The sequence below is a fragment of the Martes martes genome, assembly GCF_963455335.1.
Source record: "Martes martes genome assembly, chromosome: 4".
Classification (NCBI taxonomy): domain Eukaryota; kingdom Metazoa; phylum Chordata; class Mammalia; order Carnivora; family Mustelidae; genus Martes; species Martes martes.
The window spans coordinates 153532953-153548357 of record NC_137891.1 but is presented as its reverse complement, the minus strand read 5'-3'; the positions used below and the strand labels follow the sequence as shown (position 1 = coordinate 153548357).

At 47.3% G+C, this 15405-nt stretch overlaps 2 protein-coding genes across 4 annotated transcripts in view; both read right to left on the bottom strand.

Moving 5' to 3' along the window:
- The window catches only part of AGBL4 (AGBL carboxypeptidase 4), a gene marked incomplete at both ends in the record, with an annotated part of 1559236 nt that overhangs the window by 192672 nt on the left and 1351159 nt on the right, over positions 1-15405 (bottom strand). The gene's annotated exons all lie outside the window — the stretch shown is intronic.
- Positions 10020-15405, bottom strand: part of BEND5 (BEN domain containing 5) — a 48353-nt gene continuing 42967 nt past the window's right edge. For both annotated transcript variants that reach the window (XM_080800717.1, XM_080800718.1), the window contains exon 6: positions 10020-11253. In XM_080800717.1, the coding sequence (XP_080656843.1) occupies positions 11096-11253 (158 nt within the window). In that variant the 3' untranslated portion in view covers positions 10020-11095. The remainder of the gene's footprint in view (positions 11254-15405) is intronic.

Sequence of the window (15405 nt, the reverse complement as noted above, 5' to 3'; positions counted from 1 at the left end):
GGCCAGCACTGAGCCTGGGGAGAAGGCCCTCCACAGTCTCACCCCAACCCCCCTCTCCTGCCTCCTCTCCCAATACATCACATCCACTCCTTGAAACTTCTACGCTCTCCCACCTCCTGGCCCTGCTCACAGTGACAACTAGCATTTCCACAGCACTGCGTGTCCGGTGTAGTTCTTAGAGCTTTACAGATACTCACTGGCTGTTCGTGGGAACCTGAGACCTCCATTTTATGAGGAGGAAATGAAGGCCCACACCAGTTAAAGAACGCACTCAAGGTCACACAGATGCGAGTGGTGGAGCCTTCACGCAGCCCCAGGCAGTGGAATGTCAGACTCCTCAGACTTCACCACTGCCAAATCTTTTCCTTCTTTCTTGACTTGGTGGTGCCCTATCCTGGGGGCACAAGGCCAGGGAGGTCTCTTGACATTCTCATGAAGGGCTTTCTTGATCCTGCAAAGCCTTAAATCTCCAGGCGGAAGGGGCTACCTGTTTGGCACAGCCTTTGGTGATCAGAGGCCAGGCCCTGTGCTGGGCTCAGGGACTCAAGGAGGAACACATCGTGGCCCCTTTGAGTGCTCACAGTCTGGCAAGAAAGACGGGTGCACGGTGACAATCCAGGCTGGTAGACTAGCAGAGGCACGAGGCAATTTAAAAAAGGGTTGACACATCCTTGGTTTCAGAAAACTGTTTCAGTGGAGTCGCCGTTCTCCAAAACCAGGGAAAGGTGTACATAAGGGTGGGGTTGGGGCAGGCATAGTAGAAGCAAATTCCCACAGCCCTGGGGCTGGGTGTGCAACTCACACCGGAAAGCCCCTGGAATTTTCCCAGCCTGGCAATCCCATCTCTGCTGAGTTCTGAACAGGGCTGCAGATGGCCCTGAGTGAGAACTGCTGAGGAATTAATGGCAAGGAACCAAGGACAGTTGGAGAAGGCCACCCTGGCGTTTTTTCCTTGAGTAGCTTCTCTGATGGCTGCTACCATGAGTCCGGGGGTGTCCAGTGTGAGTGCTGGCAATCTGGGGTCACTAAAAGTTTCTGGATAAATTTTGGGTGCTCATTCCAGGGGGTGAGGAGGATCCCTCGTCCAGATTCTTCCCAAAGAAGACTCTGTGCGGGAGTGGTCCAGGCCCTGGACATTTATTACCTCCTTCCTCCCATAACACAGATCAGGTGTTCCTGATCAGGAACACCCATGGCCTGCCCTTAGGCAGGAGCTAAGCGACAGGCCTGTCCTTCCTGCACTGGGATTGAGTTGCAAGACTCCAGGGTTTGTCTCTGCTCCATTCCTCTTCCTCCAACTATGGGGTCTTTGCTTTACTTCCGGTCTGGATTGGGGCCACAGCCTCCTACTAAGTCTTTGACTTTTGCAGTTATTTATTCAATAATTTTTTAAATGAGTGTATACTATGTGCCAGGTACTTGGAATACATCGGTGAACAAAACAGAAACCAAGAGGCCAAAGTGGACAGTGAATGTAATTATGACAGAGTTTGTGAATTGTTCAGGTCCAAGAACAGAGACAGAAAATCCACAACTCAATATAGGTACTTGTCAATAATTCCAGTTATTGTTTGGGGCAGGAGGGTATTGGTGCAGAGGGAGGTTATGGGAGTCTGGCTCTTTCTTTGTTCTATTTCCTGTCCCTGACACCTGGAAATGGGCTCAGCAGATGACTGAAACAGGGAGGCTTTGCCCTACTGATTCCTTGAAATGGTCCCCCTTCTAATCCACCACCTCATCATCCAATCTACCACCACCCCTGGAAGGCAGATGGAAACCCATTTTCTACATGGCAAAGTGAGTCCCAAAGTAGTGAGATTCACCTCCAGAGTCACTAAGCACTTGGCTGCCGAATTGGCTGTGAGCCTCAGGCATTCTGTCCATCCTTGCCCTCGATCCATACCTTCTGCTGGTCATGGCACGTTAATATGAAATCACCAAGATGTAATTACATGCCACTTAACATAATTATAATGTGGAAAAGTGCCTTCGTGTAGACTAGTGATTCTCAAAGTGTGGTCCCCACATCAGCAGCATGGCTGTCACCCTGAGAGCTGGATGGAAATGTAAATTCCTGAGCCTTACACCGACCTGCTGAATCAGAAACTCTGGGGTGGGACCTGTGATCTGGGTTTCAACAAGCCCTGCAGGAAACTCTGAAGCGGACTGAAGTTTTAGAACCACCAGTAGAGGGAAAAGAGCATTGGATCTCGCCTCGGGACACTTGGGTTTAAGTTCCATCCATTAACTATGTAGCTCAGGAAATTCAAATTACTCTTCTTTATAGCCTGTTTCCTTATCTTTGAAATAAAGACATATCAGAGAACTGCTATGAGGAATCACAAGCAGTAACATCTTTTATATTATTCGCCAATATAATAAAAATTAAGCCATTCATTTATTCTCTCATTCATTCATTTGACAAGCACCCAGTCCACTAAACCCAGGCCCCCCATGCTGGGACCGACCATTTTGCTCTCTTTTTAGAAACCCCTGGGCTGATAATCTATAGCATCTGGATAATCCTTCATTAGACAAAACTGGTTCTCCAAACTTTACAGTGCAAAGGGTGGGGGCCGGGCCTGCCAGGGTGACGACAGGTGCACACCCTGCTAGGGACCCGAGGTGCTGCACCAGCAAAAGGACATGGACTTAGCCAGGACCTATTCAGGGCCAGGCTCCTGCTCACACACTTTCACTTGGGATTTCACCAAATCCTAGAGCAAACCCTCAGAGGCATTGTTTTTGGTGCTGTACCACAGGGGAGAAAAGAGGCCAAAACACACACACACACACACACACACACACACACAAGGCTTGCCAGGTCTCAGAGCTAGTCAGGATGCCCAGCGTCGCTATCACCACATCTGATGACACGATGCATCAGTGAAAGGATACCTTTGTTTCCACATGCCGTCGGGGCACCAGCAACCAAGCGGCTCCCCAGGGCCCACATTTCTGTCGGGAGCTAACTAGTGTGCTTCTTCATTTTGTCCTCCCAACAGTACTACAGAGTGAGAATTACCGTTCTCGTTTTTCTGATGTGGAAACAAGCTCAGGAACCCGTGAGACTCAGGTAGCAGGAGAGCGGACATGGATTCAAATCTAGAACTGCCTGGCCCCCAGCCTGCCCACCTCCATCCAGGGCAAGGGACCCCTAGCTTCCCGGAGGGACAGAGGGAGGGCTCCAGAGGGAAAACTCTTCACCACCACCTCCTTCGAGTGCCCATCTTTTCTGAAGCCTCCTGTTTCATTTTCTTCATGAGATGCTTCTTCTATGCTGGGATCCTGATGGTTGCTACATACAGTATCTCCGAGTACCAGTCAAAATCCACCCTTCTGCCTCTCCTCCACTCCCTTCCTCTGGTCTGAGTCAAACCGAGGCTCCAGGCAGACAGGACATACTTAATGCCCCTCACTTCACACCACTGGGATCCCTCCAGCTCCCACGGTAAGTGTCCTGCAGGGCTGCCCATCCCGTGCTGCCCACCTCAGCGCCTTGAGCTCTCTGCTCAGCCCTCACCGTCTGGATGAGCCTCCCCGGCACCCCACTGATAGGCCAGCCTTCTCACTGCACACAGTCTCCCTGACTCCGCCCTGCTTTTCCTTTTCTCAGGGCACTCACTACTTTCTGTAATGTTCTTATTTATTATATTTACTGTTCATCTTCCTCCCTATCCCTTTCCACCTCTGCTAGAGTTTAAGCCCTTTGTGCATTTAGACCAGTGACTGACACACAGTAGGCACCCAATAACTATTTGCTGAATGACTGAATGAATTTCATAATCACTGATGGAGGAAACTTCTGGGTACAGGCGGTGAGGCAGAATACAGAATCTCTCCCCCCTTTCTAATGAAACATAAATGCCCATATCCTCAGGTGTCCGATCGGATGGGGCTAAAAGAGTACATTCTGGAACAGTGGAAAGAACACAGGTTTGGAGCCACAAAGGTGTGACTCCCTGCTTAGACCTGAGCAGCAGTGCCTGTCAGAGTGCTGGGCACAGGCTAGACATACAGCACATGTAAAATGAACAAAGGGAGGGACGGACCGACAGACAAATGGTCAGCTGACAGCCATTCTCATCCTTCAGGTGGAAACTCAAATGCCACATCTCAGAGCCCTTACATGATCTCACTAGATGGAGGAATCCCAGCTACTAGAATAACCTAGTTCAGAAAAGGCTGATTGGTGACGAGAAGAGGGTCTTTAGTGGAGGACCACATGGCTCTTTTCTTTTCACTGAACTAAGCATTATTTTCGATAATTTGGTTAGGATGCAAAAGATCTTACATATATACCACAAAACTGAGAGAAAGGGCATATCATAGAATCAAAATCCGTAAGGATCTTACATACCCAAATGCATGCCAGACAATTAGCCTATAAAGGAGTTGAAAAAGTACATCTCTATAGAAAGCTAATTCACCACGCTTCTTTAAAAATTCCCAAAACACATGCATGTCTACCCTGCTCGAGACACAGCTGAACCTTTTGGAAAGCAATACAACACACGGAAAGGACTATAAAATGTCCTTGCCCTTTAACCCAATTAGCTCAGTCCTGGGAATTTAAGAAACAAACAACCATAAACGATCATGGCAGCATTATCTCTAATAGCAAGACACTAGAGACAGCAAAACGCACACAAGAGATAAGAAGGTAATCACAGCCCAATACCGGGAAGGGCATTAAAATGGTAGCTATGCAAATCGGGCAGGAGAGGAGGAAATGTTGGCCACATGATGTTGGACGAGCAAGGCAGGGTCATGGGAGACCGGCCAGCCACCGGGAACAAAGAGGTGCTGCCCATGGACAGACAGGAGGGGCTCCCAGGAGCGACATGCAGTTGGGCTCGGTTCTTGGGATTATGGCTGGATTTTCTTTTTTGGCTTTGGTTTTCCTCAAATTCTGTTTTGTATTTTAAACACAAGTGGAAAAGAAGATCTCAACCAGCTGGAATGTTGGGCTGAAACCAACAGATGAAATGCAAGAGGGATAAATGAAAAGTCCTGTATTTCATTTAAGAAATATACCTAAGAACACAGATTTGAGGGGTGTCTGGGTGGCTCAGTCGGTTAAGCATCGCCTTCGACTCAGATTATGATCTCAGGGTCCTGGGATGGAGTCCCGTGTCTGAGCTCCCTGCTCAGCGGGGAATCCGTTTGTCTCTCTGCCCCTCCCCCTGCTCATATTCTTTCTTTCAAATAAATAAATAAAATTAAACACACACACGCGCGCGCACGCGCACTTGAATGGGTGTGTGTGTGTGTGAGAGAGAGAGAGAGATAAAGAGCTGCTAAAAGGAAAAAGGGAAGGAAAAAGGGAACAGAAAGGAGCACTATACTGAAGCCTGGAACTGTGATGATGGGGACTATAGATATGCCCTAGTAACAGTCCAGTATGATCCCCACAACAACTGCATAAAGGACAAGGTGGGGATATTATAGTCTGGACCAATTTCCTCTAATCTAACAAAGACTGAAGTCAGGATCTGAATTTTGTGTTAGTTTCTCTGGCTCCAAGACCCATGCTCCTTTTATAACACTGTGAGCTAAAGGGACAAGTACTGTGTTAGCGAAAAAGAAAAAGCAGAGGAAAGCTTGGTGACCATACCCTCCACAGGAGACAATTCTATCACAGGAGATGCTAGTTCAGGCGTAGGCCACATTGACAGAGATATGTCAGCAGAAGAGGTGACAACCTTCTCTAGTTAGTGCCACTCAGACCCTTCCTAAAGAGCCTGTCTGGTCTTGAACCCTGTCTTTTAGGGACACAATCATGGAAGAGTAAGCAGGATGGTCAGAAGTCTTAGGATTGGGACGCCTGGATGGCTCAGGTGGTTAAGCGTCCGTCTTCAGCTCAGGTCATGATCCCAGGGTCCTGGGATAAAGTCCTGCATCGGTCTCCCTGCTCATCGGGGAGCCTGCTTCCCTTCCTCTCTGCCTGCCTCTCTGCCTTCTTGTGATCTGTCTGTCAAATAAATAAATAAAATCTTTTTAAAAAGTCTTAGGATTTTGAGAGATTTTGAATGGCTTGCTGCTTTACTCACATTATCTTATGTAGCTCTTGATACATCTGGCAAGTAGGTATTAGGTTCCCATTTTAAAAAGGACAAAACTGAAGCTAAGAGAGGTTAGCACTTGCTCAAGGTCACATACTAGTAAGTGGTGGTCAGAATTCGAACATAGGGCTGTCTAAGTCCAGAAGCCCCACTCTTTCCTATACAGCCCCCCTCACGTGAAAATGGTAAAACAGAATTTGAACTACTTATTAGTTGGTGAAGAGACATAAATTGCCACTTTCAACTCAGCAAAAGGGTTATGAGGAGACGTGTTCTTGTGACTTCAGAGAGAGAATGTGAATGACCTTAGAAGACTTAGGGAAGCAGATTTTTAGCTCAACAGAAGAACATCTCGGTGACAGCAATAACTGGATGGACTCTTGGGTAGGAAGATGACTCTCGTGCCTGGAGGTGTTCAGGCATGGTCTAGAAAGGCATTTGCTTACAGTGGATAGGAGATCTGGGTAGAGGACCTCCAAGTTCACTTTTGACCCAGAAGTTCCACGAGCCTACGAAGCTGTTTAGCACAAACTGACCAATTCCTTCAAAAGAAGGGATGAAAAGTATCTGTTGACATGTCTATTTACAGATATAAAAGTAAAAACTATATGCCCAAGGTAAACACATTTGTGCAGAGAAAACTAAACACAGAAAATGAAATGGATTTTGCTGGAAATGCTCACAGGTTAAGTCTTTGTTTTCTGAAAGCAAGAAACCAAACTCTGGGGAAATGTGCAATCTCAGAAATAATCAAAGAAAATATAATGAGGTACTAGTTTTCACCTAGTAAGGCGGCAAAATAATTTAAAACATGGCCACACTCATTATATGTATCAAGAATGATAAAAAAATGTCATTCCTTTTGACTCCAGTAAAACGACCTTAAGAAAATGATAGAAAATATAAAGGGGAAAAAAAAAACCCCAACAACTGTGCACACAAAAAACCTTCCTCTGAGTTTTGTTTATAGATAACCTAAAGGACAAGGAAGGGCAAATGGGCACCTGGGTGGTGGGGCTAGGGTCGAGGTTGGCGAGGGGAGCTGGAAGGCAGGGAAGGGCCTGTTTGTTGTGCACAAGGAAAAGCCCAGGAGCACCAAGTGCTGTGGGATAAGCACAAGCTGTCTGGGGGGCCAAAGGCTGGTGTGAAAGCCAAGGTCACCATGTAAGAGGTCAGAGCAGGTTGGAGACTGGACCGGGGGCACTCAGGGGAGGACTTGAATGGTTGTGGGGAGAGAAGAGGAATGTCAGCTCTCACCCTGGCGGCCCCTTGTCCACTCCAGCCTGGTGCTTTAATTACATTCTCAGTCCTTCTAACAACCCCACGAAGGGACATTATTTCCTCCATTTTGCAAATGAAGAAGCTGGCGTTCAGAAAGAGGACAGAACTCAGGTGAGGTGAGGCAGTCCGTGCGAGACCTGGTAAATGACCTCGAATGCGGGGACCTCTAGACTCAGGCTCTCCCTGCCTCCTGCCCTGGGACCGTGGGTGCAGGGGGCCTCCCTCAGGAGCTGGCAGCCCTCCACCTTAGCCCCACAGCCCAGCAGATGGCTTCCTCCACTATAGCCTGACATCCCTCCACTTGGTGGATCTTGGAACGGACGGTTACATTTCACGGAGCAGCAGGGAAACATGATAAATGGAAAGGGAAGGCTGTAAACCTGATAATAGGCTATGATCACAGGTATGCAAAATACATACTCAGGCCTTGAAAAAGAGACTACAAGAGATATATTGCAATGCTTGTAGTAGCCCAATTTGGAATGTTTTCCCCTGTTTTTCCAAAAATTTCTATGAAGTGACTTTTATTTCTTTATAACTACAAAAGCAAGTCATAATTTGAAATGCACCCAAGAAATCCACAGGCATAGAACGGTCACTCACACACGTTCCTTTGCCAGAAAATAAAAACAAGCCACATCTTTCCGTTTCATCTGGTAACCAAGAACTTGTTGCCAGGACTCGTGAAGACAGTGCCCAAACTCCATCCACCCAGGCTCTGCCAATTCAGTCCTGACTGTCCTGTCCTCCACAACTCACCGGCCTGTCACAGGAATCGAAAGAAAGAACCTAAGTATGAAAGTGAGGGGATGCTCATTGGGGCCTAAAATGAAAGTCACCTGCATCTTGTCCAACGGATCAGCACTCCGTGCTCAGGAAAGACTGACTAGGAACAAGCTTTGGGGGTGGAGCCTGAGCTACTCAAAAGGAAATTTACTCCGTTTCAGGCATCCTCAGGTACTGGAGAAGGAGCACGTCTTTTTACGTAGGAAACACTCTTGTTCCTCCAGTAAAGCAGGTTGTCGAATGACTTCTACTGGACTGATACTGCTCAAGAGAGGTGCTTGTGTTCAAATACACATCCCCAGCCCCATCTCAAACTTATTGACTTGAGCTCACTAAGCCACAGCCCAGAAGTCTGTAATTTAAGCCTCAGCAAATTCTTAATATTGGACACATTTGGAAACTCTCTACCACACCAAATGAATTTGAGTTTTGTATATGTATCTGTAATAAAACTGTGAATCCTTTTAAATGGTACTATAGTTCCTTCAAATGGCTTCAATTAATGAGACTGATACCCACTGGTTACGGAGGTTGGGTCTCTCTAAATATACCCTGAAATTACAGTCCTAGAGTCTCAGCCCAGGCCTTAACATCCCACTCACCCTTCAGGGAGGAGGTGACAAGGGGGTTTGTGCACAGACATGGATTCTGACCTGACTTCACTGTTGACAAATCTGAGACGTTGGCCAACATGCTATTTAGCCTTTTTTTTTTTTTTTTTTTTTGAGCCTGTTTCTTCACTTGTGCAGGTACAGGAATGATGGTCCTGCCCTTGTATGATAGTAACAGGGCACTGGGTACACAAGAGGGGCTCAAAACCATCTCAGTCTAAGTAGGGTATGAACATCTCCTGATTTCCCATCAGAATTGGCTCTATGTCCTTCCTTGTCACACCCACTTTTGACTTTATTCTGCCTTCTAAGCTGAAAGTAACTAACATCTGTGTGGTTCTTTGACATTTCCAGAGCCCTTTTCCCAGATATTACCTGGACTACTCTTCACAACAACCCTGAGTTAGGGATCATTATCTCCACTTTAAAAGAAATGAGCCCCAGAGAGGCCAAAAGACCTTGCCAGAAGGGGGAAGTCAGGATTTGGACGCAGATCCCAGAATCTTTCACACCCTGGTCTGTCCCTACTACAGGCAATATACATTACACAAAGCACTTTCACATCTCTTATAACGTTTTAAAATATATTTCCAAGACTATTTCCCCCACCAACCTAAAAGCCCCTATAAAGTGGGTACCATATGGTAATAGTCTTTAAAGGGAAATGCACAGAGCTTCTGGGTGTCTGTGTCTCTGCTGTGGTTACGGAGAAAATGCGATGAGCTCAAGAATAACGCGTACTTTTCCCTAGTCTCTCACGCATTCTGCACTACTCATGCCCATGCCATTGAAATGAACCCATTTTAATAGCATGAATTAATCAAACACTGCTACAAGTGTCACAAACTTTACTTATGAAACGAGTTAAACTGTGTTAAACACTTACAAAAGTCCTGACATATATTATCTGTTATTATTTAATTATCCATACAGCCTGTGAGGTAGACATTATTTTCTTCATTATATTGATAAGGACTCTGAGAAGTTAAGCAGCCAGCCCAAGATCGCACTGCTAGTTTGTGGAAAGTTGGGGAAATGCCATAAAAGGAAATTCACATCTACACATTGTTATCAAGCATATGATATTTCACATTACAAAGGATTCTTTTATTTACTAAAATAAAAGTCCTCAAAGACGTAGCCCTCTCCCCTACTTAACCCAGTGACCGTGACCTTTGGCTTATAGACCTTCAGTGGTCTGGTGGATCAAGCACTAGAGAAAATGGAGGCCCAAGTTTTCCAACCAATGCCTAAAAGCCAATAACCAGAAATGAAGAAAATAATAATCGGCAACATTTATTGAACACTTTATATATACGTAAAGAATTCTTATAGCAACTCTGTAAGGTAGATATCATCTCCTTTTTATGGAACAGAAAACGGAAACTCAAGAGATTAGGTTAAGCCCAAAGCAAGCAGGAAAGCCAGGCTTGGAACCCAGGCGCTCAGCCCCAAACCCTTGCCATTTCCAATACACCATGCTGACTTCACAGGCATTACAGAAAGTGCAAATCAACAGGAAGATCGAATGTGGTTTGCCAGATTGTGCACCAGGCACCTTAGTGAAGCAGTTGCTGAGTGAGATAAAAATTATGTAACTTGAAAGATCATTTGAGATATAAAAGGATAAACGAACTGACACGGGGTGACATTGCCCCCTACTTCCTGAAGGTAACGTCGGACCACTTCTCACATTACCGCCCCCTATACCCTTTTACAGAGATGGATTCAACTTATCAAGGAAGCCGGATCTCAGATCATCTTGAGTGAAAAAGGCGTCTGGTCTTAGATCTGTCCTTTGAAGTACGAGAAAGTAATTTGGTTTCGAGACAGCCCTTCGGATCTGCAGACAGCAACCACACCCCTTATGAATTTTCTTGCTTTCAGCCTGAATGTTCCGCCCCTCAAAGACACTGGTCACCTCCTCTGTACACTTGATATCCTTAAATAAATGAGGATAATGATTGTCTACATCAAAGAATTAATGAAGCTTTATTATAGAACAAAATAGAGGAACAGAGATAGAAGTCCTTGAATGGTAAAAATATTAGTTCAAATTCTCAGTCAAGTGATAGGCAACTCAGAGACACTTTATCCCCCTCCAAAAAGACAGCACTTTCCCCATCCCCAGAATGACGCTGGCGCCATGTTGCTGCCTGAGTCTCAGCAAATCCGTCTGACTTCTTTGGAATGGGGAGTCCAAGTTCAGGGCAAGTCGACGACCCTGGAAACCTGCTGGCTCCCTGCCCACATCCCACCACGCATGGTGGGGTCTGATCTGGACAGCACTATCGCCCGCAAATCACAAGCCACGCAAGGAAAAACGATAAGGCTTTATGAAAAATCCAAAGTTTATTGCAAATTGTATTTCGCTTCCCTTCGTTCTTCATTTTTACAGGATTTATTGATATCCATGATTTTTTCACAGATGTACTTGTTGACTTTGGAGAGTCTCTGTGCAATTTCAGTTTCATCCACAGTTTCTTGTGCTATTCTGTCATACAAACACTCTAGACAGGGGAAAGAAACAAGACGGCCAAGGATTAATGGTGGATTGGAGTACAATCTTTTAAGGGGGCAAAAAGAAAATGGGCCTCCTGACATCCCTCCCCAACACCAATTCTCGTGTCTGGCACAGCTGTATTTTAAAATTTTCATCACAAGTGTACTTAGAAAAGAATAGATAGAAACTGTAAGTTTATCCTTTAAAAATTAGGATACAACATCCATGTGCCTACCACCCAGCTTAATAAGACATCATTGCTCCCCTGGGGTCCCCTCCCAAGCCCACCCTCCCCAAAGGGAAGCACTCTTTTGGATTTGCTCTTTTCTTCTCGTCTTATCACATGTGTATACATTCCTAAATAACATATTGTTTACTCTCCCTGTTTCCTAACTGTTTTACAAGGGTATCTACACCTCAAATATCTTTCTTTCTGTTTTTCACTTAACATTTCGTGATTTACCCGAGTGGAAGTGGGCAGCTGCAGCTCATTCATTTTCACTGGAGGGCAGTATGCTCTTGAAAGGACTATTCCACCATTTGCTGATCCATTTTATGGTCAGTGGAGACCTGGATGGTTTCCAGTGTTCTGCAATCACGAACACCCCGGCGCGTGTCTCGTGGAACGCACGCGCAGGTGGATCCCCAGCACGGGCTTCCGTGCGCACCTGCCGAATGCTAGGGCATGTGCATGCTCAGCTTTGCTAGGTGGTACCCGGTGAACTGCTTTCCAAAGCGGTCACGCTGCCTGACACCCCTAACAGTAGCGTATACAGGCACAGGTTGCCCTGTATCTTCAAAAGCACCTGACACTGTGAAGTTATTAAGGTTCTGACCGCCTGGTGGGTGTATAGTGGCGTCTCATCGTGGTCATTAGTACTGAGGCTGAGGATGGCCACTCTTACGGAGTTTGACATTTGCAGTGTGATGAAGCCAAGAGAAAGCCTCCGACATGGTCTGACGAGCCTGACTTCAGCCCACTTCCTAGCCCAGGGACCTGAGGCAAATCACTGCCCTAGATTCCTCATCTCATAACCAAGGATGACAAGCCACAAGTTATCTTTTCTAAGGCTGTGATGGAGCATAGGAGATCAACATTTTGCAAGCCTTCCTCAAACCGTAAGGAGCGTTACGCCTCCGTGGGGCTGTTACAAGTCTCTTATGCACCATAACTGCTTGTTCCCGGGGCCTTGCACAGTGCTTGCAGAGGGGCAAGGTTAAGCGAATTTATGTGAAGTGAATGAGTGACTACTTTCCCAGGGAAACCTGAGGGGATGTGAGGGGACTGGAGACGTGCATGGGGAATGTACCACTGGGGTACATAGTCATGGGCAAGAATTTTAACTACTTTGAACCTGCGCTTCCTGACCTCTGAGACAGGAACCACGACCCACTCTTACAGAATGGCTGTGGGAAATAAACAAAATCTTGTCTACCAGCCCAGCCCACAACAGGCAGTCCTACTGGAGATGCAGCATGTCAGCGCTCAGAGGGACTGCAGGGCCTACCCTGTGCTGACCCTCCACTGGCGTGAGAGAAGGCAGAGGCCTGCAGAAAGGGGGTAAGTACAAGCACAGGCCGCCGCTGCCACCCCTAGTGCCAAGCCCTTCCAGGGCGTGTGGCCAGCCTGCTTCCCAGTGCCATCCACACTGCTGGGGCAAGCGCTGGAGGTGTTCTGTGTGTCCAGGGACACCCCCCACCCCCCCTCCCCCACCACACACACACACCACCACTGAGAAGGGGCTCGACAGAGAAGACTTTAAAAGCTTTCCCTTGACCTCCGCTGTTCCCTGACCACTCCAGAGCCCAGTAATCTCCACTTCATCTTATCTTGGACTTTCCACAGGGACTGAGACAAGAAAGTAGGAGGCCCCGTCTCGTTCCAGTCCTGCCTTCTGCTGGGTCCACCAGCAATTCCCTCCCCCTTCAGGCTATCCCACAAATCAGCGCCTGTGATCATCTTTTCCCTGATTAGCCTGGCTCCAACCTTTGGCGGCCTAAAACCTTACTCATCCTTCCAGATTCAGCCTTCCTGGGACATCCCAGATTGAGCTGGGAGACCCCACTCTGCTGACAGCCTCTGGGCTCCCGCTAGCTCACTCTCTCTCAAAGCACTGACTGCAGTCTAATAAAACTGTGACCAGTGTCTCCCCCACAGACAGGAAGGCCCGGACATTCCATCTCCAGCCCTGGGTCGGGAGGATACAGACATTAACAGCGACTTTGCTGGAACCTGAATCAAGTGAGGGAGGCAACTCGTGCTGAGAACCACTTCGAAGTTCAGGGGTTTGATTCTGGCTCTTGCCCTCGTTGTTGTGCAACCTCTAAGTGGGAACCAACCCCTCTGGGTCTCAAGTTTACCATCTGTGAAAGTAGGATGTCAAACCCCATAATCCAAGATTCTTCCAGTGCTACCTCTTTAGCTGTCTGGAAGCTAGAAAGGTGGGAAAGAGGCTGAGGGGAGAGAAGGGAGAGAAGGAGGGTGGATGTAATGGTCCTCGGAGCCCTAGTAGGGGTCACGGAAGAGGCAGGAAAAGAAAGGGGTGAATGGAGAAAGGTTTACAGGAGTCCTCCCCAGAATCCCAACCGTTCTCGTGTCCTGGGGGCAAGAGCACTGCACGGCCCCTCAGGTTGATTAAAAGGCTTTGTTAGACTCTAAATATTAATCACCTGCACTTGCCGGGAATGTCTCCCTCTGCGAGGGAGCATTTGAGATTATTGCTTAATTAACAAGGTTTATAACAGCGCTAATGTGTCCTATTAAAAAAGTTATAAAAATTAACCAGAACTCAATGCTGTGTCTCATTTAGAAAGCTCAGACACTCTGCAAAAGGTCATTTGACCTTAATAAGGTTTAACTGTCATTCTGGACTTTATCATCAAAGCAAGACTCTCCTACAGCCGTCCTGCTTCCCTTGTTCTAAAACGGTGCCAGTGTTCACCCATCCCGCTGCCTTATGGAACGACTTTAAAATCAAAGAGATGAAAAAATCCTCATGAGCATCAAGGATTATCATTTTTATATGGCAAACAAGACTAACTGTGGTAAACATCAAATTAACGGAACAATCTCAATCCACAGAGAGATTGCATGGGAAGAACCAGTCCAGTGCAGTGTGGAGGAGCTCAAAGAATTAGGTTAAAAATGGTGAGTGTATGGTGGGATAGGAGACAGACTTCAAACCTGCCTGGTTGTAGTAAAGAAAGAACTAACACTGGTAGCACAAGAAACCTCTGGAGACAAGGAAGTCTGAAAGCCTAGTTCTACTCGGCTCTCACCTAACCAGCTGAGTGGCCTTGGGTCATTCTTCCTTCTCATTCACTTGCATGGCAAGTGTTTCTGGACTCTAAGGGGTTGTGGGTAGTGCAGGTCTCTGGGAGGCAAAGATACAGTAAAAAGAGAATATAGGCGGGCACAAAGGGCTCTGGGACATGTAGCCGAAGTGTCCACCCACCCTGAGAGGTGAGGGAAGGCTTCCTGAAGGAAGGTTCTCCTAAGCATATCTGGAGTGGGGAGAGGGGTTAGCGGCAGCTAGCCAGGCAAAGCGGCACGGGTGCAGCGTGGGGAACATGACCTGTGGTCCAGGCACCAGGAATGGCATTTACAAATTCCCTAACGAGGGTGCAAGGCTTGTTCAGGGAGTACAATAGTTCACGAGGACAAGAACTCTAGGGATAGACTGCTGAAAAATAAAGCTGGAGTGCTGGCCAGGGGCCAGGTTCTAAAGGTGCTTTCGTGACACGTTAAGAAGCTTACCGTTTAATAATGGGCACCATGGACCGGCTGTGACGGGGCGGTGGAAACGGGATCATGTTTGGTTTCTGAAAGATCACTCTGGTTACATAATGGGGACAGGAGACTGGAAGCCGCTGGAGTTGTGTAGGGGGGAAATGATGGCCTGACTACGAAAGGTGCAGTGGGGCAGGGAGAGAAGTGGGTGGTTTAAGATCTATCTGGGGGCAGAACAGACAGAACAAGGCATGTGGAGGAGGCAAGCGTGACGCATCTCTGGGCCCCTGGCTCTGAAGGGAGGAGAAAGAAGCGAGCAGGGAGGGTGCACCCACGTGGGCACTGGTGAGGAGAAAGCCGTGGGCACCTGGATAGGTGGCTCGGGAACTCAGAAGTGTGGACTGAGCCAAGGAGAGATCTGCAAGCGTC